This window comes from Ruditapes philippinarum, unplaced genomic scaffold, assembly GCF_026571515.1.
Source record: "Ruditapes philippinarum isolate M1 unplaced genomic scaffold, ASM2657151v2 ctg2357_1_1_1_1, whole genome shotgun sequence".
Lineage (NCBI taxonomy): Eukaryota > Metazoa > Mollusca > Bivalvia > Venerida > Veneridae > Ruditapes > Ruditapes philippinarum.
This window is the reverse complement of record NW_026852492.1, coordinates 23,005-47,332: the sequence shown is the minus strand read 5'-3', so window position 1 is coordinate 47,332 and position 24,328 is coordinate 23,005. Positions and strand designations below refer to the sequence as shown.

At 32.2% G+C, this 24,328-nt stretch overlaps 1 protein-coding gene across 1 annotated transcript in view; it reads right to left on the bottom strand.

The window, feature by feature from the left end:
* Positions 1-942: 942 nt before the first annotated feature.
* The window catches only part of LOC132714876 (uncharacterized), a 43,156-nt gene continuing 19,770 nt past the window's right edge, over positions 943-24,328 (bottom strand). The window contains exons 3-5 of the mRNA XM_060697795.1: positions 4,592-4,677; positions 2,092-2,347; positions 943-1,098 (exon numbers count right to left, since the gene is read on the bottom strand). Of these exons, the coding sequence (XP_060553778.1) occupies positions 977-1,098; positions 2,092-2,347; positions 4,592-4,677 (464 nt within the window). The 3' untranslated portion in view covers positions 943-976. The remainder of the gene's footprint in view (positions 1,099-2,091; positions 2,348-4,591; positions 4,678-24,328) is intronic.

Below are 24,328 nucleotides of genomic sequence, written 5' to 3'. Positions count from 1 at the left end.
GTAGCTCAAACTTTTGAACATTAACGCTAATCCCTTCAACAGAGATACAGTGAAATTCACACCTTTTTGGTCTAACACAAAATGACAACAAAGGCCTGTTTTTAAATATCAAAATTATTATGCTTCTTTAGAGGTGACTTCTTTTACTGAGAAACAACTTGAAAGAAGCTACAATGTTACATGCCTGATTCTTTTATTACCCACCAAAGTGTCAACAAGATTTACATGAAAATGTAGTATTACTTTAGCAAGTATCTTTAAAGCATTTAATCCCCGTGAGAGGTACATTGTATTTATAATCATACCAATAGTATCACTTGCTATTATTTCATGAAGTACATTTGAAGCATCAATAATGAATGGTGGAGTAAAATTGAAGTATCATTTCTTTATGCACATATAGTGCATCATTTGGTGTGAAGCACATTTGAAGCATCAATAAATTTTGTGCAGTATCACTTGCTATCATTTCATGAAGCACATTTGAAGCATCAATAATATTGGTAAAGTACAACTGAAGCATGACTATTTTCATTATGCACATTTTGAGCATCATTTGTTAAAGGACATTTGAAGCATCATTATATGGATAAGATTTGAAGCATGACTTTTTTGTCTAAATAAATCTATAATCATTTGAACAAGAGCACAGCACATACAGTTTTCAAGTTACTGAGCAAACATTGATGAGGTTAACTGACAGACAGATGGACAGGCTAACAAACACAATACCATTACATTACTTATGGTACCTCCGGATGTACAAAAAACACATTTGAAGCCATCATTTCATACTGCACATTTTGAAGCATAACTTCACACCAGACAACTGATTTTCAAAAACATGAACCCATTTTAAGATGAAACCAGATTTATTACTGTTATACCAATATCTTAAATGAATGGATATATAAAAATGAAGACCAGATTTTTTTTTTTTCAAATGGTTCATTAATTTTAATCAAACTCTCACAATCTACATGTCATTTTCATTTTTCAGGCTCTTTCTTTTCCCTTTGGATCGTTTTGATGTCAGGCTGGATCTCATCGCTCTAAGGATTTCTACTCTTGTAGAATCTGAGTTACAGACTGAGAAAGCTGAAACAAAACAAAGAAATGTTTATTAATACTTTTTTTAGTATGGAATTTTTATTGTCATAACAATCTTCTTTCATTAAAATCTCTTTAAACCTTTAAAGGGACTCCACTCAGGTGTTTTGGCATTATATAACTTGATAAATTTTTGGTGATTAAAGGGTATAAATCTTTATCTTATGAAATATTTTAATAAAATATATCACAGTAAAATTATATTGGTTCCATTATTATATGGTTGATTCCTGAAAAAGTTGTGACATACAATGTCTCTTTTATTTAATACACATGAATAATGTATATAAACAGAATAAAATGTTCCAGACCAAAATACTATTTTGCTTTATTAAGTAGGGTTCAAGATTTTGTGCATGCGCAATTCGCTTTTAAGGTAATAAATTACCATATTTATTTCATATGTATGCATTTTGGAAGCAATTACTTTATTAAAGTTCAAACAATTATTTTGCGCATCAAATATATAATATAGTGTTATACACTTTAATGTACTATTAGATATGCTTTTAACTTAAAGATTCACAATCAAAATCACCATTTTAAATTCAATATAGAGTACATGTATCTTTCTTTATTATATTTTATATGTCTTTATTTTTTAAAATGTCCCAGTTGATCTATGTTGGAAAATCAAATTGTATCTTTTTTGGCTTTTTGACCTTAGTGGAGTTCCTTTAATTCTTTGTTAAAATGAAAAGTGGTTAGCTTTAAAATGGCCACATGTATGTATGCATAGCTTGCATTTCCCTACAGGTTGACCATGACCAATACTATTGGTAGCTCAGTTTTTGTAATTTCATAATAAAACCCCTAATCCTTCTTATGGACTGTTCCAAATTCAAAGCTGGGTAAGTCCATTACACAATTTTAGCAGGATCAGGGTTAAATCCAAACAGAGAGCTTATAGAGAAAATAGACAAGTACATACATAAATATTTCTTTTCAAAAGAAAGCCATTGCTTTTCCTTTTTTACTTACCAACAATGGCATCCACAATTTGTTTATTCAAGGCTTGGTACATTGCTTTGTCTGAATCACTCAGACTGCTCCTTGCAAGCTCTTCTTGTGAAAAGAAGACAGTTAGCAGGTATCTGCCAACTCGCTTTCCATCTCGTTTTGAGTCCTGGGAGTCACACTTTGTTCTAAGAGACACAGTTGGTGCTGCCTTTGATAGAGCCGTCTTATACTGGTCCTGGTGAACAAACGCTCTCATTCCTTTAACAAGCTCAACCATCTGAATGAAAAAGATAACATTTTCAATATAAGAATGTGTGAATACAAGAATGTGTGAATACAAGAATGTGTGAATACAAGAATGCGTGAGTTCAAGAATGTGTGAGAACGACAATGTGAATTCAAGAATATGTGAATAGGAGAATACAGGAATACATGATTCAAGAAATGATATTGTTTATACAAGAATATGTGAATACAAGAATATGGCAAATATGAGAATACATAAAATACCAGAATACGTGAATGGTACATTAATGTGTGTGACTATACAATGTACAATATTGGAAAATATTTTAGAATACAAAACAAGAGGGCCATGATGGCCCTGAGGTCGCTCACCTGTATATAGGCCCCCCCAACCCCCACCCCCAACGTTGCAGGGCCAATTTAACCCAAGGGCTTTTATTTGCACAAACTTGGTAGACACCCATAAGAAGATGTTTCATGCTAAACATCTAAGGTCTAGCTCATTGGGCTTTTTAAAAGAAGATTTTTTTTAAGTTTTTACTATACACATATAGTTAAAAACAATGACACCCCTGGGCCGGGCCAGTTTTGACCCCAGGGCTTCTATTTGAACAAACTTTGTAGACACTTACTAGAAGATGTTTCATGCTTAATATCTAAACACTAGCTATTTGGGTTTTTTCAAAGAAGATTTTAAGTTTTTGCTATACACATATAAAGAAAATCAAAGACCCCCAGGGCGGGGCCAATTTTGACCCCAGGTCTTTTATTTGAACAAACTTTGTAGACACTCACTAAAAGATGTTTCATGCTTAATATCTTAACTCTAGCTATTTGGGTTTTTTCAAAGAAGATTTTTTTAAGTTTTTGCTATACACATATAAGGAAAATCAATGACCCCCTGGGCGGTGCCAATTTTGACCCCAGGGCTTTTATTTGAACAAACTTGGTAGACACCTATGAGAACATGTTTGATGCTAAATATCTTAGCCATAGCTCTTTGAGTTCTTTAAAAGAAGATTTTTTAGGTTTTTACAATGTGCATATAGGGAAAATCAATGACCCCCCGGGGCGGGGCCAATTTTGACCCCAGGGCTTTTATTTGAACAAACTTGGTAGACAATTATTAGAACAGGTTTCATGCTAAATATCTTAGCTCTAACTCTTTTGGTTCTTTAAAAGAAGATTTTATAAGTTTTTACTATATAGGGAAAATCAATGACCCCCTGGGTCGGGGCCAATTTTGACCCAAGGGCTTTTATTTGAACAAACTTGGTAGACACCTATTAGAACATATTTGATGCTCAATATCTTAGCCATAGCTCTTTGAGTTCTTTAAAAGAAGATTTTTTAAGTTTTTACTATATGCATATAGGGAAAATCAATGACCCCCTGGGGCGGGGCCAATTTTGACCCCAGGGCTTTTATTTGAACAAACTTGGTAGACACCCATTAGAACATGTTTCATGCTAAATATCTTAGCTCTAGCTCTTTGGGTTCTTTAAAAGAAGATTTTTTAAGTTTTTACTATATGCATATAGGGAAAATCAATGACCCCCCGGGGCGGGGCCAGTTTTGACCCCAGGGCTTTTATTTGAACAAACTTGGTAGACACTCACTAGAAGATGTTTCATGCCAAATATCTAAGCTCTAGCTCTTATGGGTTTTTAAAAGAAGATATTTAAAGTTTTTTCTTTCGGTTGCCATGGCAACCAGAGATCTGCATGGAATTAAATTCTTTGAACAATTTTCAAAGGTGACCACCAAAGGAACATTCCTGTGAAGTTTGGATGAAATTGGCTTAGTGGTTTATGAGGAGATGTCATTTAAAGTAAAAGTTTACGGACGGACGACGGACGACGGACGGACGGACGGACGGACGCCGGACGAAAAGCGATCACAAAAGCTCACCCTGTCACTTTGTGACAGGTGAGCTAAAAACCAGTTCTAAAGTAAAATTAAGCTGCAAGAACTGTTGGAAAACCAAAGGGCTAAATGTCTAAAAAATTATTTAGAGGAATTTCCAGGCCTTGACTTCATTTCAACTAAAAAAATCTAGCTTCTTCAGCCTAATATCCTGATCATGTAAATGACAAATCCTGTTCAATTGAACAAGAACTATTAGATAAACCTGTTATCATTTTGTTGAATATTTTTAAAGTTATAACTAAACAACAATATCATTAACGTCAATGGATGATTTCGGTTAACAGCAAATTCAACAAACACACAAAACCCGACACGTTTAATAATGGATAAATAATATTTTACTTACTCCATTTGCCAAAGCAAACTCTTGATCATATATTCCAGGCTTAGGTCTTGAGTACTGGTCTGCAATGGATGCATATTCTGGCCAACCTAAAAAAAACAAGATATTTGTAACTTAAAATACAACCTACTCATGAATGTCAACAAACAAATGTCAGGCAAAATAAATTAATAAAATAAAGGCCAGATTATAACTCAAAAATGAAATAAATGACCTTCATTTTTCAATGCATAGATCCTATTCTGACCTGTAATATGAATAACAATAAATTTATCCACAAACATTGACATGTGTTCTTTTGTTAACATAATGTTGTAGTGAAATTCTTATTGTAATCCACTAATCTGATAATTAGAATTAGACAGTCTCAGGTCAGATATCTCATTGCATTAAAATGCTTCAAGTAAAGTATTCTATAAACATGCAACATTTAAATAAATATTTTGAAACAATTTTTAATCTGTCAATATACATGTATTTATAAAATTATAAAACAGTAGCAATACTTATTAAAAAACCCAACTCCACACAGCTATTAATATTTTTAATTAATATTTCCCCCCTAATTATTAGCCAAATCATGGTCATATTCAGAAATGGTAAAAATGTATTTTTTGTATGATGCCAGATAGACAGACATCCTTTACACTTTTTCATTTTACTACAATTTAGAGCTGTCCCCAAAAGACAGCTTGCATGCTTGACATTAAGAAAAGGGGCCTAAGTCTGTAAAAAAGTAACTCCAGAGTTATGGGACCTGTGCTAATATCATGTTGGATAATGACAGAAAACAAGTGTGTTGAACTTCAGCAGTTTTAGAGATACCAACTTGCATGCAAAAACTCAACTCAAAATGTGTGGGCCAATTGCTTACAATGTCCCCAATGCTAACTCTTTAAAATAATTCTACTTAGTTGAGCTAAAACTCAAGTTGGACAAATAAAACCTCTGTGTATGAGTGGGTAAGATCACCGAACCAAAAACACAAGCCTCTAGCCACTGTAACTGGGACTGTGGATTCCTTCCTGTGAGGAAGCTATCAAGCTTACATAGTCAGGTTCTATTTAGGTACCACACTGTTCATCTTTTAAATTATGAATTAAGTTAAGTACTTGAAGTATTTACTACCGTCTAACAGTACTGGTGTGACTTAAAACACAAACAGAAAAAAATCTAATTCATCATCATGACATTTTCTATAGTTAATTATCTATCCATTACCATGCTTCATTCAAGATCTGTTTAGTATTTGTCATAAATAAATAAGCTTGATTTTAATGTAGACCATAGCTAACACCTGGCTGAGACCCAGTTAGTGATAAACCTTAGAATGCACACTTGAGGGTGTCCTTGGCTAAACTGTGAAAGTCTTTGACTTCAAAGCCAGGAAACTTTTATTCTTTGTGAATAAGCTTGTGAGGAAGCTATAAAACTAGAACGTCAGTGGTTCTACTTAGGTGCACACTTGTGCCTGAAATAATTCACCATTTTAGGGGCTCCCGTTAGGTCTTCCTTCTCCTGTAAAGCAGGAAAGATGCAACATGACTATTACACTGTCAATGTGACCAAAACCCTCACCATGAAAACAACAAAACAATGCTGTCTGATCAGAGTCTACACTCAAGTCAATAATTATATTTTGAAACATTGAATGGACTGTTCCAAATTCAAAGCTGTACAGATCTGTTACAGAAATACAGCAAGTTAACAATCTTTATGTTATATTATATTGGTGGTGTATTCTTGTGTGGCAGTGAGCATTAATATCCAGAGTTGAAAAGTGTTGCTTCACATAAATAGCTTGCCATTAATTTAAATATGTCCATTCCAAATCACATTATCTTATACCTGACATATCTCACTGACCTTTGCTTTATCTATACTATTAATGATGATAATGATAAACATTGACATGATAATTAGACTAGAGGAAAGTCACCATTATTATCTTAACATACGTATTTCTACCAGTCAAAATAAAAGACATAGATTATGGAAAAGTAAGGAAACAAAATAATCTCTTTTAATCATAAAAAGTATAAATTCACTACAGATGTACACTACTGATAATCATACGAAGGTTTTTATATTACTTTTAAACTGCAATTAAGCTTATAATTGTTATGCTATATTAATCTTCACTTGTAAATGATTTGGTCAATGGAGTGTTTAGAATTTTGATGTCTCTTCATAGAATCTTTCCTAGAAAACCATAGATCACAATAGTCACATTTGAAGGGTTTTTCTCCGGTATGTATTCTCATATGTCTCTGTAGATGCGCGGCTGCTGGAAATATTTTCTGGCAAAACTGGCAAGCGTGCACGGTGAGGCCGTGAGGAAATCTTTGTCCGTCTGGCAAGCCATCATTATCTGAAAAATTTAAAGACAATTTGTTATAAATCATCAACATGAAAAATATTACCCTATATTTTTATTAAAAACATGCTTCAAAAATATAAATAAAAGAAAAATTACCACATAATAATCAATTAATGAAGTTCCACTGAAAATATAAAATTCTTAACTCTTACATAGATCATAGGCAACTAAAACCAGAAAAGAAATGTGAAAAAGATAATATTCAAAAAAATATCTTAGGAATTAAACTGAAAATCGGTATACATGTATAGTGCAATTCTTAACATGTTATGTTTTACCTCTTCATTATTTAAGGTCATTTATATGATCAAAAAATCCCTGGAGTCCATTTAAACGTAAGGCCTTGGTTGATATTTCTGTAGTAGTTATTGGTGATGATCAGAAGTGAATAAATTGATTTACTTTTTCATTCAGGCATGGCAAAAACAACAGGCCTCATGTTTCATTGCCCCAGTATCACATGTATTTCACTGCCAAACCTTACATACCAAAATGGCAGATTTTACTCCAGAATTTTATAGTACATTTCTAGTACCATACTGTCCAGGGTTTTGTTGCTAGGAGCACATATTGTCCAAACTATCCCAGAAGGTTTTTCATTAAAACATTGTGTCTTTTATGACATAAAAAGGAGTATAAAACTATATCTTATGAACTATTTTTTATAATGTTTATTAACAGTAAAATTACATTTTTTATTTTTCCAGTTATCTTACTGTCAATTTTCTCAAAGGAAATGTAACATAGAATGTCTCCGTTTTTTAACACACATCTTGTTCACTCCAGTAAGACAAAAACAACAGACCTCATATTTCATTGCCCTATCACATGTATTTGACTGCCAGAACCTTCTTGTATGTAAACAGAAAAAAATGTTATGCAACAAAATATTTATCTGCCTTTTTGAATTGGCTTTTACCCGTTTAATAATGATATCATGCATGTGCCATTCACTTTCAAGGTAATTTTTAAGGCAAATCAACTACCATATTTCTTTCATACAAACATTTTTAAAGCATTGTTTTGAAAAATACAAATTATAAATTTTGCAGCAGATATATAGCTATAGACACTTCAAATACTGGTAACCTAGCTATCCAGTTACATTTTCCAGCATCTGACTTACATGTAACTGACCCTATTTAAACTATATAGTATACATTCAAATAATCAGGTGAGCACAGACATTGTTATAAAGTATATCACCTTTTTTATTTAGAAATTTTACTTTTGACCCTATCAACTATAAAGTACACAAAAACACTGTCAAACAATCTAATAGTCTTTATTGCAAATTATATCAATTCAATTTATCTTCATTTATCTATAACAATTTAATTTCCTGCCAAAAGTACAACAAAATGAATGCATTTTACCTGACTGAAGACTAAAAGCTTAAAAACATAAAAATTTAAATCCTACATAAATCAACTGGAGCATTTAAAACAGAAAAGTAATTATAAATGTTATAAAGTGCACTTAATTAGAGTTGAAAGCATTAAATAAATGCTTTTCTTTTTTTACATAGTTTTGCACAATTTAAAACAACGACTATGCTTAGAAAAAAAAAACTGAGCAAATGATCTGAAATTTGGCACACAAGTTATTGATAAAAACCATCATAAAATACAAGTAGTATAAATATAAAAATCTCGAAAAAAAAATTCCAGCTCTGTGATGACAAAAATAAAGCTCAAAAATAAAGTATCACATATAAATAGGATTATCATCAAACATGATTGAAGTAAAAAATTTACATTTTTAATAAGACCAGAAAAAAAATATACAGACATAACTGTAGAAAGTACTGTACAATGTAACCCTGCACAAATACATGATAATTGATTTACCCAGGAACTTGGCATTTACAGTTACAACGTGGTAAATATATTGATATTTAAATCACATGTTGATCACTCTATTGTGATCAATAGTGCTCTAATAACTGTACAAGAATATTTGCATCAGTAAAGGAAAATTATACCTATTTGTGTAGTTTAACATTGTGTTAAATTGACAAATTAGTAATAACAAAGTTCATAAAAGCATTTGAGCCGCGTCATGACAAAACTAACATAATGGGTTTGCGACCAGCATGGATCCAGACCAGCCTGCGCCTCCATGCAGTCTAATCAGGATCCATGCTGTTGGCTTACAAACCCTATAACAAGTAGAGAAACTGATAGCGAACAGCATGGATCCAGACCAGACTGCGCGGAGGCTGGTCTCGATCCATGCTGGTCGCAAACCCACTATGTTGGTTTTGTCATGACGTGGCTCATTTCTTCTTTTCTGAAGTTGATCATTAACCATGTGATGGTTATGTGTCTTTACATGACTTTAAACCTGCATGTATTGCAGTCATATTTATCTTGTAAATGGGGAAAGGTAGAGAGGGAAGGGGGGGTTTAGTGAGAAGATTGTGCCTGCTGGATAAGGTACATTGTACCATGGTAATAGCATATAAGAATTGTCCATAAAACTACCTGGTCCAATGTCACTGTCAGAATTTCACTTGTTACACAGATTGAATATTTTACATAAAAGACTTAGGCTCCCTCATCCTTATAACTTGCATATATATAACCTTTTATGAAATCACTGTAATCAGTGTATAAACTACAAGCATTACAATATTTATAAACATTTTAAAATCCATTCTTAAAAATTCTTTTCCCACTTTATTTGATCTAAATGTTTAGACTGTTGGTGTCTCTTCATAGAGTATTTCCTATTAAACCATAGATCACAGAAATCACATTTGAACGGCTTCTCCCCAGTGTGAACTCTCATATGTCTCTGGAGATGAGCTACACAAGCAAAAGCTTTCTGACATATCTCACAAAACTGAATGGTGCGTCCATGTAGAAATCTCTGTCCATCTGGTATGTCTTCATTTACTGAAAGAATTACAGAAAAAAATTTAATTCTAAATAATTAACATGAAAAATGTTAACCGTATATTATATATTCATAATTATATATTATAAATAAAATCCCAAAAAACATGCAAGATTCTGTCATCTCCTCAATATGAAATATGGAACATTTTCAACAATCAAAAGAAAAATTTGAAATCAGTGAAAATATACTCTCGAGAACAGAACAGTAATACGATATAATATGAAAAAAAGAAAATGGGCGATATTTTTACAACTGCCACACATCATACCATATGAATTACTGATCAACTTCTCCACATGCAACCTATGACTCATGATAAATTCAATTTATAACAAAACATTGTTGAGGTCTATAGACTCTGAGTATGCAATTTATGTGCCCTTAACAAGGTACGTATGGCTAAGCTCTTCAGATAAAATGTAAATGATCACAACAACTAGTCTTATACCAATTGTCTTTTAGTGCCACGCAGTTTTATATTATCGATAATAAGTAATTAACAAATGCATGTAGAGAAATAGGTTCACTCGGAGATTAGGAACAAAGACTATAGTATTACACAAGATCATGTGGCTCATAATCCAAATGATTTGTTTTGATAACATAATTTCGTAGCTAGTAATATATACAGAAGTCAATTAAATGTAACAGGTACATGTTTGGCAAATTTTACAGTAATGTTCAGTTAAATTCACACATAATTTAATTTTAGATTGATTGTGTTGGAAGCTGTATCAGCTTAAATAATACAAAAACACTAAAATGCTTTTTTTTTTAACCAACCAGTACAAAGCATTAGGGTAACTTAGTTTCTGGCATAAAGTGCGACAGTTTTCCACTGACAAATACGGTTTGTACCATCAGTCAGTCAGTTAAATCCTTAGATTTACTAGAAACAATTATCTATGGTTTCACCGTACTTATTTCTTATCACAGGCAAGACTGACACTATTTTACAAACATATCCTATGACAGGTAAACATACTTTATGGGCTCTTAAAAAAACACTGTATATTGTTTTTGTTTTTTTTTTGGTTTTACGTCACATCGACACAGTATAGGTCATATCACGACGTTCCAGCTTTACTGACGGAGGAAGACCTCAGGTGCCCTTCCGTGCATTATTTCAGGCACAAACAGGCACCTGAGTAGAACCACCGGCGTTCCGTAAGCTAGCTGGATAGCTTCCTCACATGAAAGAATCCAAAGTCCCTGTCGGGATTCGAACCCACAGCGGTGAGGGGCAAGTGGTTTGAAGTCAACGACTTTAACCACTCGGCACACAGTATATTAAAGAACTAACAGGAAAACAAACAAGAGCTGTCACAGGAGACAGCGAAGCTCGACTAATAAAATACTGGACGCAGTAAGGAGGACAAAACTATGAAAGAAAAATCAATTATGTATAATTATGTATTAAGTTATAGTAAAAAAATAACAATTGTTAAGATAAATTCCAAGATCAAGGGGAATAATTCTAGAAATAGTCATGCTAGAGTTATGGACCTTGTCACACAACATTTGTGTAATGATAAGAAATATATATTTGAAGTTTGAAGTAGATACCTTAAAAAGTAAAGAAGTTATTATATTTCTTAAAGAAAATCCTAAGTTCAAAGATAGATAAATCTGTAAATATTGCTTCAAGAGTTATGAACATTGTCACATAAAATGTAATTGATGATGAGGAATAAGTATTTGAAGTTTGAGGTAGATACCTTTAAAAATAAAAAAGTTTTTCTAGTAAGAAAAATCTAAGTTAATGGGGAAATAATTATTGCAATATTGGTGCTAGAGTTATGAACCTTGTCACATAAGATGTGGATGATGATAAGGTACATATATTTGAAGTATGAAATTGATCTCTTTGGAAATAAATAAGTAACAGTAAAAAATAATATTTTTTATGGAAAATTCTAAGTTCAAGGGGAGATAAATCTGAAAATATTGGTGCTAGAGTTATGAACCTTTTCACATAAGATGGGGATGATGATAATGTAAATATATTTGAAGTATGAGGTTGATCCCTTAAGAAATAAAGCAGTAACAGTAAAAATTAGTATTTTTTAAGGAAAATTCTAAGTTCAAGGGGAGATAAATCTGAAAATATTGGAGCTAGAGTTATGAACCTTGTCACATAAGATGTGGTTGATGATAAGGAACATATATTTGAAGTTTGAAGTTGATACCTTAAGAAATGACAAAGTTATAGTGAAAAATATTTTACTGCACCAAAACTTTAATCTAAAATCTGGACGCGGACGCCGGGGCGAGTAGGACAGCTCTCCATATACTTCGTATAGTCGAGCTAAAAACAAGTTACAAAATCAAATAGCAACAAAACGCTTTATCATTTAAGTTTCTGGATATGAAGCAAAACATGTCAGTATGAAATCCTAAATGAGCTAAATGACAAAACAAAAAACCTAACTAACTAAAAACAGTGCTAACGGAAAAAAAATACCTGACAAACTTTCTGTTTTGTAACACAAACATCAAGAAATATTAGTCATTCATACATTGTACATCACATTTACGTGCTTTTATACAGGTAGTAAAAAATTCTACCTAAAACAATATCTATAATCACATGTTTATTCCTTATGTTATGATTTATTCACATTGTATAACAACTTGGTTCAAAAGTTCATAAGCATCACATGATACTGGTAGTATTCAAATACAATAAAATAAGGTCTCGCAGAACCATAATATTGTTTTGTGACTGGAAAAGGTCTGACAACACAATCTGTATGGCAAAATTTGCGTACACTGCAGGTATGACAAATATATCATGTATACAAGCATTACCGTATGTTACACAGAATTGGGCAGCAAAATTTTCTTTTATAGATCAGGCTACACTTCATAATTGTATGACACATTGTTCTAGCAAAACAATAATATTTCACTGTGACATCTGGGACACTTCATGTTGACAGATCATATATATATCTTACAATTCTCCATGTCAAACTTCAACCATCATCTTTGCAAATGTTAGAAAAAAGCAACAGTATTATTATAGTATAACTTTAAATGACAACATTATGTTTTAACATTTGGTGCCTCTTCATAGAGTCATTTCTATTAAACCGTTTATCACAGAAGTCACATTTGAAGGGTTTTTCTCCGGTATGTATTCTCATATGTCTCTGAAGGGTGAATGGGTTGAAAAAGACTTTATAGCACACCTGGCATACATGAGCCATCCTGTCTACTGTGTTTATATCATCATCTGAAAGTTATAGAAGAAAAAAAAGATTATTCACCAATAAGAAGTATGTTATGTTACCCATATAAAATAATAAACAAACATAAATTATATATTTATTAAGTTCTGTAAAATTTTGGTTCAAGTTGTTAATATCAAATGAAACATAACATTGTGCCAAGAGTAGTTTGCATATGTACTAAAGTATACAAATACATGTATATTAGAACCATATACGACATACATAAAGCAATAATATATTCTAAATTCACAACAAACACAAAGTATTGAGAGAATAAATATATGTTGACATAGCCCAGTCGGCAGTTATTTGTGGTATTTGGTTTGTGCAATTAGCAAAATGAGATGAAAAGACTTAACTCATGTAAATATCTAAGATATTTATTCATAACATACATTTATAAAGAAATAACATAGTCAACTGTATACACCTATGTGCTATGAGGCATGGCACAAAACACTCAAGATAATATATGATATCTAGCTACAGGTGAGAGGTTAGTAACAGTAAAGTTGAACAATAAAAGAGTCCATTTATTATAAAAGAACTGAAGGATTTAAACAGGACCTTTGGTAGAGACTTAGAGACATTAGTAACAAACAATACACTTATTGAGATCATTTCATAGCTATTAGAATATACCACTACTTAACACATTTAAATACAACATAATATTTGTGTTCTATGACATGTACAATATGTTAAAGAGGTTTTATTTATCTGATTCTACACCGAAATAATTAACACTTTTCAGCCAAGATACGACTCCAGGCAATACCACATGATTGTTTCAATCATAAGAGATTACGACTGGTAAAACTTTCTTATATATGGTCTGGAAACACTGTCATATTGTATTATGATGTTATTGGATGACATCATGTTGAAAACTTGTTTTAAAATTGCAACCAAATAATTCTAAAATTTCAGTCATCATCATTGCAAATGTTAGAAAACAATGTAGGAAAATGTATTGTTATTTGATGTCTCTTCATAGAATCTTTCCTAGAGAACCATAAATCACAAAAGTCACATTTGAAGGGTTTTTCTCCTGTATGTTTTCTCATATGTCTCTGCAATACGGATGGTTTTGGAAAGATTTTCTGGCAAACCTTGCATACACATCCCCTTCTGTGTAGCTGGTTTTCCTCATCTGAAAGTAATAAAAAAAATCATCAGATCTTTTAGTCTCAAATAAATAGTATACTAAAATCAAAAATAAAACACAAAACATCTTTTAAGGGAGCTCCACCAAAGTTAAAAAAGCCTTAAAACATAAAATTTGAAATCTTTAATATATAGATCATGTGAAGCAGTTTAAATGGAAACAAATCTGGACTGAGAACTGAATTGAAAACTGATTTTTTTTGGTGTGATTCCTAAAGCCCAATTGAGTAAAAAGCGTTGCAACGCTTTTCATTTTTGGGTCATTTTAAACAATAAATATAATTATTCTGGAAAAAATAGGTGAGGAAATGATCTAAAAGTTTGCACCAAAGTCCATACCATTCATCTAATGGTACACAAATCTTGGAAAAATATTTCCAGTCCACTAAGTGTTATAAAACCTCTAAGGAGTCCCTTTAAGTTTTCTACATGTTTGGTTCACATCAAATATGAAACAGATCTTGACATAATCCAACAAAAAATAGCTGACAGTCACACACTCAGGTTACACCAGCAACAACTAACTGCAGACATCAGGCAACACAAGTATTCACCATTATAACAATGTGGCCAGGTTACCTTAATGGGCAGCCATAATAGGCCACAAATATGATGCTATTGTTTTCATGTTTTTTTTTTTTATTTTTATAAAAATTGATTCTGTTGCTGTGTACAGGTTATTACTGTACCAAGCAAGGAAGGTATGGCTTGCCCCAGACAGGGTTTGAATTAAACCATGCAGCCAGCAAATTTCTTAGATTTCTAGTCTCACAAGTTTAATACACTGACTGCTACATGTGTCTGATATAGGTAGTGTTTGCTTTTTCTAACATAGGTCTGGCAACACCTTAACATTTGTTTTTTTTTAAGTCAGACTGAATTTTCCATAATGTCAATGGTTTTATTTCTGACACATGTTTAAGAGCTTACATTAGGAGACAAACACAAGAACAACTTATTCTTGCATTTCATATCAGACTGGTTTTTCCATTAGTTTTACCCTAAATGTTTCAGAATGAAACTGATCAGAATAAAAAATTAGCGTAGAGGGACATTGAGGTCTTCCTCTACCTGGAAAGCTAGAAAGTCTTTAAATGTTTTGATGTGACTTTAAAAATAAACCCAAATAAAACTAATGAAGAAAACTGTCAGCAAATATATGAACAAGAAAGAAACAAATAACAACCATACAGACAGTGTATTCATTATATTATATTTACCTGTGTAACAGTGTGCACTGCAAAGGTGCTAACTGAGAAATTATTCAACAACAATACCCTGTTTTGTAAAATCACTACAACATAGTTTAAGAAATCCTATAAAATATTATTAAAGTGGAATAAACAGTCAAAGAAAGAAAATTATAGATTCATGACATAACAGTAGGAACCAAATAATTTCTTTAATTCATATGAAATAACATTACTAATTAAGCTATTAATTAGCATACTAGATAAATATATAACCATTAGATATTACATGCTTTTCAGTGGACATAGAACTTACATTTTGCTAATTTCACAGTGAAATTATAAAATACAATTTTCACAGTCTGAATATACGAATAAAAAGAATATACATGTAAACATAAAATAAGCGAATATATAATCAGATACACCTGGTTATGAGTAAAATGTGCTTAATCTTGAGAAGCTTATGAATACCTGCACATATCATTTTTAAAATGTAAAATTATTCGTAAAAGTTTACAGAATTATATTTCAACAAGAACAATTAGACATCATAATTTCCTTAATAATTTACAATTTTTCTCAAAAATTTACATAATAATATTTCCAATTTTTCCAATAACCTACATATCATTTCCCAATAACCTACATATCATTTCCCAATAACCTACATATCATTTTCCAATAACCTACATATCATTTTCCAATAACCTACATATCATTTTCCAATAACCTACATATCATTTCCCAATAACCTACATATCATTTTCCAATAACCTACATATCATTTTCCAATAACCTACATATCATTTCCCAATAACCTACATATCATTTTCCAATAACTATTGTATCATTTCTCAATAACTAACATATCATTTCCCAATTATCAATTTATCATTTCCTAATAACTAATGTATCATTTCCCGATAACCTAGTATGTATCATTTCCCAATTACCAATTTATCATTTCCCAATAACCTAGATACATATCATTTCCCAATTTATCATTTCCTAATAACCTAGCTACATATCATTTCCCCAGTGTTTTTTCTCACTTAATTGGATTTTGGGGAAAATTATCGCTAAAATTGCTGATTTGGGAAGTAAAAAAGCTGATTTAAGTTCAGATTTTGGGAAAACTGCATGATTTTAAAGAAAATTTCAATTGGGAAGAGGCCTTTTTTCGAAGTCTGTTATATAAGTAGGAAACTCACTGTTCCCAATTACCAATTTATCATTTCCCAATAACTAATGTATCATTTCCCAACAACTAACCAATATTCCAAATAACTTACATCATTTCCCAGAAACTAACTGATAATTTCCCAAAAACTAATTCATCATTTCACCAATAATTTATTTCAGTTTCCCAATATCTTTTACAAATGTTGAGAAATTTTGTAGCTCTGTAAATTATCTTTCCTAGAAAGCATTTGAAAGGTTTTTCTCTAGCATGTCTTCGCATATGTCTCTGCAGGTAATGTTTTTTTTTTGTTTTTTTTTGTTTTGGGTTTTATGTCACATCGACACAGTATAGGTCATATTGCGACGTTCCAGCTTTACTGGTGGAGGAAGACCTCAGGTGCCCTTCCGTGCATTATTTCAGGCACAAACGGGCACCTGAGTAGAACGGGCACCTGCAGGTAATGTAAAACATGGAAAGTTCTATTGCAAATATTGCACACAAATACATTGTATGATGTCTCTTTAAAAAGGTTCTGGTCACTTCGCAACCCTGTAGCTTAATAATCACATAAAATGTGGTAAAGGAAAAAGAACAACTATCTTAGCTTAATGTTAAGTGAAAAGTAAATCCTGTCAGTAACAAACAAATTATATTATTACTCCCAATAAAGTTAATCATTTTCCTCCTGATCTATTTGATATCATTTTTCCAACAATTTATCAAAATGTTTTATTATTTGGTGCCTCTTCATAGAATCTTTTCTAGAGAACCAAGCATCACAGATGTCACACTTGAACGGTTTTTCTCCTGTATGTTTGGTCATATGTCTCTGAAGACGGGAGGCTAAAGGGAACACTTTCTGGCACACGTTACAAACATACATGGTGCTTCTATACGGCATGTCTTCATGATCTGAAAATATTAGAAAACAGATGAGTCATCCATTACTAGTAAAATTAATGTTAAGTTAATATCTTTGGCTTTCATGCCAATTTTAATACATATATTAATTGTCACACCCTAACAAAAACTAGTTCTAGCGTTACCCATTAACAAAACACTGTAAAGCTGCTGTCAACAAGCTGGAAACATTTGGACAATATTAAATACACCCAGACTAATAGGGATATTGACTTCCAAGAAAAAATATCCCTGATGGTAACAATTGTACAATTTTTCTAGACTGCTTTCAACTTCTGGAAACATGTGGACAACACATTGACAAAAGACTGTTGTGAAATAATAGTTCAGCAAACAGTAAGAAATGATTGTATGTTTGTCAAATATCTGTCACAATAACCTGGATATGAAATAACTTATCTTGTCCAGTCTGGAGATAAATTTCAAGAGGAAGTTCTTAGGTCAGCCCAAGTTAACCTTAATACAGGAGGTGGTATTTTAATAAAATTGGAATGGCTTCTGCTACAACGGTCATGAGAAAAAGAAAATTTCTTGACTCTTCAATTAAGGTTGTCTTTCTGTTATGCTTTCCTGCCAAAAAATTTCTAACATCTGCCAATATCATATTATAAATTGGTCATTTACGGAATATTATTTTTCATGATTTTCGGTATTCAATATTTATTAACCATTTTTAGCCTAAATTTAGTACATAGTCGGATAAAGGATGAGTGATGGTAAATAATCTAATGCCCAAGATTTTGAAAAAATAAACTTCAGGAAAAAACTTATTTACTTTGATATTTTGGCCGATGTTAGAATTTTTTTGCGGGAAAGCATTACAGTATTAAGACTACCTGTAAAACAGGATTTTTCAAAGTCATCATCTTATATTAATACAATATAGTAAATGTGTATCAGAAATTAAGTGGATGGAGAAATGTTGTATGAAGAACTTCTCATGTTGGTTCAACTTGTAATTGTATCATTTTAATTCAGATATTTCAAAAAAATAAGTAGTTTTATATTTGTGATAGCAGACTCTGACCTTGTTGTCAAATTGTAAAAAGAAAATCCAGACAGTATATCCAGTTGCATGGTTATAAAATAGATTTATCTATTAAAGAAGAGAACAGTTTTTTTTCTCAAGCCCCAAAAATGTTAACTTGTAAAGTTGAAAGTAAATTCAAGAATAATTATTATCCGAGTTGTTTTCTAGAAATTTCATTCTCTGGATCGAGAACAAATAAGTTGTTCCATTTTAAATTTATGCAGTCATTCTTTTTCAGAAAATTTGCAGTATATACCACAATATATTTACTGTATTTTTAACGCAGTAAGAGCTGACTTTACTTATTTTGAGCTCTTTTTGAAAATATAAGTGAATATGCAATATGCAAAGTATATTCTTTGTTCACTTCAAAATTTTTATTTTTAAATACAATTTAAAAATTTTCATGAAAATTAGACTGAATCTGGAGACATGCTGCTTTCAGCTCAAATTAATTTATTCATCAATATCTGAAATTGTTTTAATCAGTGTTACAGTCACTGTTGAAGTCATAAGGTGACTTTAAAGTTTTATTGGTGGAGAAAGACATCATGTGCCCCTCAGCGCATTATTTAAGGCACAAACTGTGAGGCATATAAGTGGAACAAACCAGCTTTTTCGGAAGCAAGCTAGGGCAAGTCTAAGCTTCCTCACACAAAGGAATCCAGTACCTGGTGAGTAACATACCTTTGACAGAGAGGCAAGTAGTTCAGTCAGCAACCTTAAACACTGAGCCTTGTAGGCAGGAGCAAACTCTCAGTAAAGCCTAGAAAAGTTCTCCTATCAATCATTGTAAGATTCAACTATTTTTCAGCTACTCATGAAAGTAACTGGGATCTGTTTGAAATTTGCCAGGAATGTCTGACAGAATGGCAGCGCTTCTGAAGCTTGTTCACCAAGAAATTCTGAAAGAATCAATTTATATTTATCACTGGTACAGCTCTACTTGTTGAAATAAGCTAGTGACATCTTACTAGCAACATCTGAGCTAACAACATCTGACTTTGTAATCTCAGTTCGTGCCTGAAAACATTACTAGAAAATGACATAATTCACAGTTATGAAAAATGAATGGAAATAACTATATACCAACAACACTATACAGAAAACAAAATGGGAACAAGTGCCTTGTTTAAGTTTGGGCCAAGTGCAATAATAAACATTTCAATTTGTTGTCTGACAATCCTTGAAAGTAAAAGTTTTTCCAAATTTAAAGATAATAATTATGGTACTCTATGACATTAGAACTGACCTCAAATGAAACTTTAGGACAATCAAAAACATTTAAAGCTGAAAAATAGAGGACTTCACTGTTCAAAAAACGTTTTTGGTTTGCTTCCCCTTTTGAATTGTTTCACATTTTGATAATATAATCAAGTATTTTAACTTTATAAAGTTTATAGAAAATACCTTTAACTGTTTAGGACGTGCAAGGACTTAAACATAAAACAAAACAGAAGTAGTATTGAGTGGAGTAATTGTTTCAAAATACATATATCACAGGGTTACATCCCCTTTTGAAATGTGACCTCACATAGACAACAGTTACCAAATATTTCAAGTCTGAAAAGAATATTTTGCAGGCTTTCTAAGGATAAAAGATTAACAAACAACTTTGTCAGTCAAAAGCTATACACAGCTAATGTTTTGTAAAATGTTATATATATATACCGACAATATATAAATTTTGATTTGATTTGATCTAAGCCAAACTAAAGGAAAAGTTCTTGAGAAATGGTTCCACTCTGTAAAGCTCAATATCAAATAACAATAATATATAATGGCATGTTAATCATAAATACAACTATCATAAGGAATATTGAAACAGATTTGTCAATGACATGGATGTAAATCTAAAGTGATGAGTAACCATATCTCTTTTTTGGAGAGTTTTATTTTTTTACCATTTATGCAAAATTAATTTCAGACTAATTAACAAAAACTAACCTGATTAAGATCTAAGCTCCTATATAACATTATGTTTTAATGCAAACATAAAATCTAAAGTCTGATTCAGACGTACAAAAGAAATCGTATGTTTTCCCTTTATCCTAAGCTTACTTTGTAAAGAGTGATATGTAAAAAACGGTCTCTTACAAGAAACTCACAAAATGTTCATGATTATACACATGACTGAAGTCACATAAATGTTAACTTAGTAAATTTAAAAACACACCTAACAAATCTGTAAGTTTCACTTCCTGACATCATATTTCTGTAAAACTACTCTGGTCTGTTGCTGTTCAATTGTCACTGTTTCCTATTTGTGAAATATGTTTATATTCATGCACTTTCAGATTATCTTTTCTAGACGATTTGTAATTACAGAAGCGGCATGCAAACGGTTTTTCTTTAGTATGTGTCCGGACATGTCTGAGCATTTCCCGGCCGCACCGGAACACTTTTCTACAGCCAATCACGCTACATATGTACACCGACAATCCATCTATCTTTGATATAGTATAATAATTAGAAAAGTTTTGTTCAAGAATCTGCGCATTTGTCAGTTTACCAGACTTTGCATGGTCTAATGTTTCCTCATGCATAATGGACTGTGTTGTATTTAAATCACCATCAAAGCACATATCTGAAAAAGAAAACAGCTAATTTCTATATGTTCAGTAAGGAATCAAGGCTCAAACATTAAGATATAAATTGTCTACACCAACTAGTCCAATCTTACTCCATCTTTTCAATATAACCGACATAGTTACAACATTAAGAGTGCAACGAAATCTGCATTGGGCGCTAAATGAAAACAAACTAACAAGTTCAGGTAGTTTTTCTTTAATAACCTTTTGATATTTTCTTATTTTTCATGCCTGCTCATTGAAATGTCTCACAGTCAGCCACACAAAGACTTTCTCTTGGGGGTAAAAATCAGAATTTTTCAGGTCTAACAAATCTGTAAGTTCCTGACATCATATTTCTGTAAAACTACTCTGGTCTGTTGCTCTTCAATTGTCACTGTTTCCTATTTGTGAAATATGTTTATATTCATGCACTTTCAGATGATCTTTTCTAGATGATTTGTAATTACAAAAGCTGCAAGCAAACGGTTTTTCTTTAGTATGTGTCCGGACATGTCTGAGCATGGCCCGGCTGTACCGGAACTTTTTTCTACAGCCAATCACGCTACATATGTACACCGACAATCCATCTATCTTTGAATTATTATAATGATTGGAAAAGTTTTGTTGAAGAATCTGCGCATTTGTCAGTTTACCAGACTTTGCATGGTCTAATGTTTCCTCATGCATAATGGACTGTGTTGTATTTAAATCACCATCAAAGCACATATCTGAAAAAAAAACAAACAGCTAATTTCTATATGTTCAGTAAGGAATCAAGGCTCAAACATTAAGATACAAATTGTCTACATCAACTACATGTATTCCAATCCCACTCCATCTTTTCAATATATCATGCAACAATAAAAGTGCAAGAAGTGGTATGGCCAAGTGGTTTATGCTTCAAACTAGTAATCTAATGATCACTAGCCGCAAGGGTTCAAACCCTGACAGGGGCAAGTGGTTGTTTCCTAAAATAAATTCTGTATAAACCAATAAGAGTGCAACGAAACGTGTCACTCTTGGCACAAAAGGTTGTAACGTCTGTCATATAAACACAAAACAATTCTTGGGCTAACATATAATTTTTATGTAACATTGAACCCGACCTTTTAATTGATAGTACTTGCACAAATCAAAGTAAATTTCAAGCTAGATTTTTTAAAGTGATTATTCACAAGTTACATCAGCAAAGGACAGATAGATACAAACACATAGCGACAAATGACTTTTTGAAATCTATGGTAAATGAAAACAAACCAACAAGTTCAAGTAGTTTTTCTTTAATAATCTTTTGATATTTTCTTATTTTTCATGGAATAAAGTCTAGATAGAGCCTGCTCATTTAAATGTCTCACAGTCAGACATACAAAGACTTTCTCTTGGGGGTAAAAATCAGAATTTTTCAGGCCTAACAAATCTGTAAGTTTCACTTCCTGACATCATATTTCTGTGAAACTACTCTGGTCTGTTGCTGTTCAATTGTCACTGTTTCCTATTTGTGAAATATGTTTATATTCATGCACTTTCAGATTATCTTTTCTAGACGATTTGTAATTACAGAAGCGGCACGTAAACAGTTTTTCTTTGGTATGTGTCCGAACATGTCTGAGCATGGCCCAGCTGCAACGGAACTTTTTTTTACAGCCAATCACGCTACATATGTACACCGACAATCCATCTATCTTTGATATGGTATAATAATTAAAAAAGTTTTGTTGAAGAATCTGTGTATTTGTCAGTTTACCAGACTTTGCATGGTCTACCATTTCCTTGTGGATAATGGACTGTGTTGTATTTAAATCACCATCAAAGCACATATCTGAAAAAGAAAACAGCTACTCTATATGTTCAGTAAAGAATCAAGGCTCAAACATTAAGATACAAAATGTCTGCACCAACTATATCAATCCCACTTCATCTTTTCAATATATCAGACAAAAATAAAAGTGCAAGAAGTGGTATGGCCGAGTGGTTAACGCTTCAAACTAGTAATCTAATGATCGCTAGCCGCACCTGGGTTCAAACCCTGACAAGGGTAAAGTCATTGTTTCCTTGAGCAAGAAACTTTACACTCATTGCTCAGTACCGGTTGGTTACAGGAAAAGATTCTAAAGTGCGTTTATAAGCTTATAGTTTCCAGCACAATCAAACTAAAATAAATTCTGTATAAACCAATAAGAGTGCAACGAAACAACGTGTCACTCTTGGCACAAAAAGTTTTTACATCTGTCATAAGAACACATAACAAGCAAATTCGTTGAATTTATATCCCCCGCCGAGTACTGGTTATTATTAATACAACAACTGAAGACATAAGGCTTTATTTATATATTAATCATGGCATAAACTGTAATATTCTTTGAACTTGAAGCCTTGTACCTTCAAACAAGAAGAATTTTTAAGTTTTCACCATATACATATAAGGAAAATCTATGACCCCCTGGAGTGGGGCCAATTTTGACCCCAGGGCTAAAATTTGAACAATTTTGGTAGAGGACCTATAGGTTATATCATATACCAAATATCAAAGCTCTAGGCCTTGTACTTTCAGACAAGATTTTTTATGTTGCATTTTTGAAACTCCTTTTCTGACCCCTTGACTTGTTCAACAGACCGGAACCATTTGAACAACATTGAAAGGGGACCATCCAAGGATCATACCTGTAAAATTTAGTTACTTTTCAGTCATTGGTTTCAGAGGATGTTGTTTAAAGTAATTATTGATGACGCACGACGACGGACAGTGGGGGATCACAATAGCTCACCTAGATGTAAAAACATCTGAATCTCCAGACTTCATTGCCATTTTCAAGGCATCAAGAAGGGATCTCACAATTTTCAAATATTTTTAAATGTTATTGTAACAAATCATTTTAATTCTTCTTTAATAAAAACTAGAAATGTGTCCATAGGACATGGGTGCCCCCACCGCGCCACTGTTCTGTCAATCATATGACTTTAGGTCAAATATTTTTTGAAAACTAAAAATCTTTTCACTAAGTAAAGGGCAAGAACTTTACAAATACTGAATAAATCCCCAAGCAAACCCCAAGTTGAAAATTGCAAATTTATACTACTGTAATTCAAGGGCAATAACTCTAACAAAACTGAAAAAAATCCACATGCAAAGTCCCAGGTTCATAGCTTCACAGT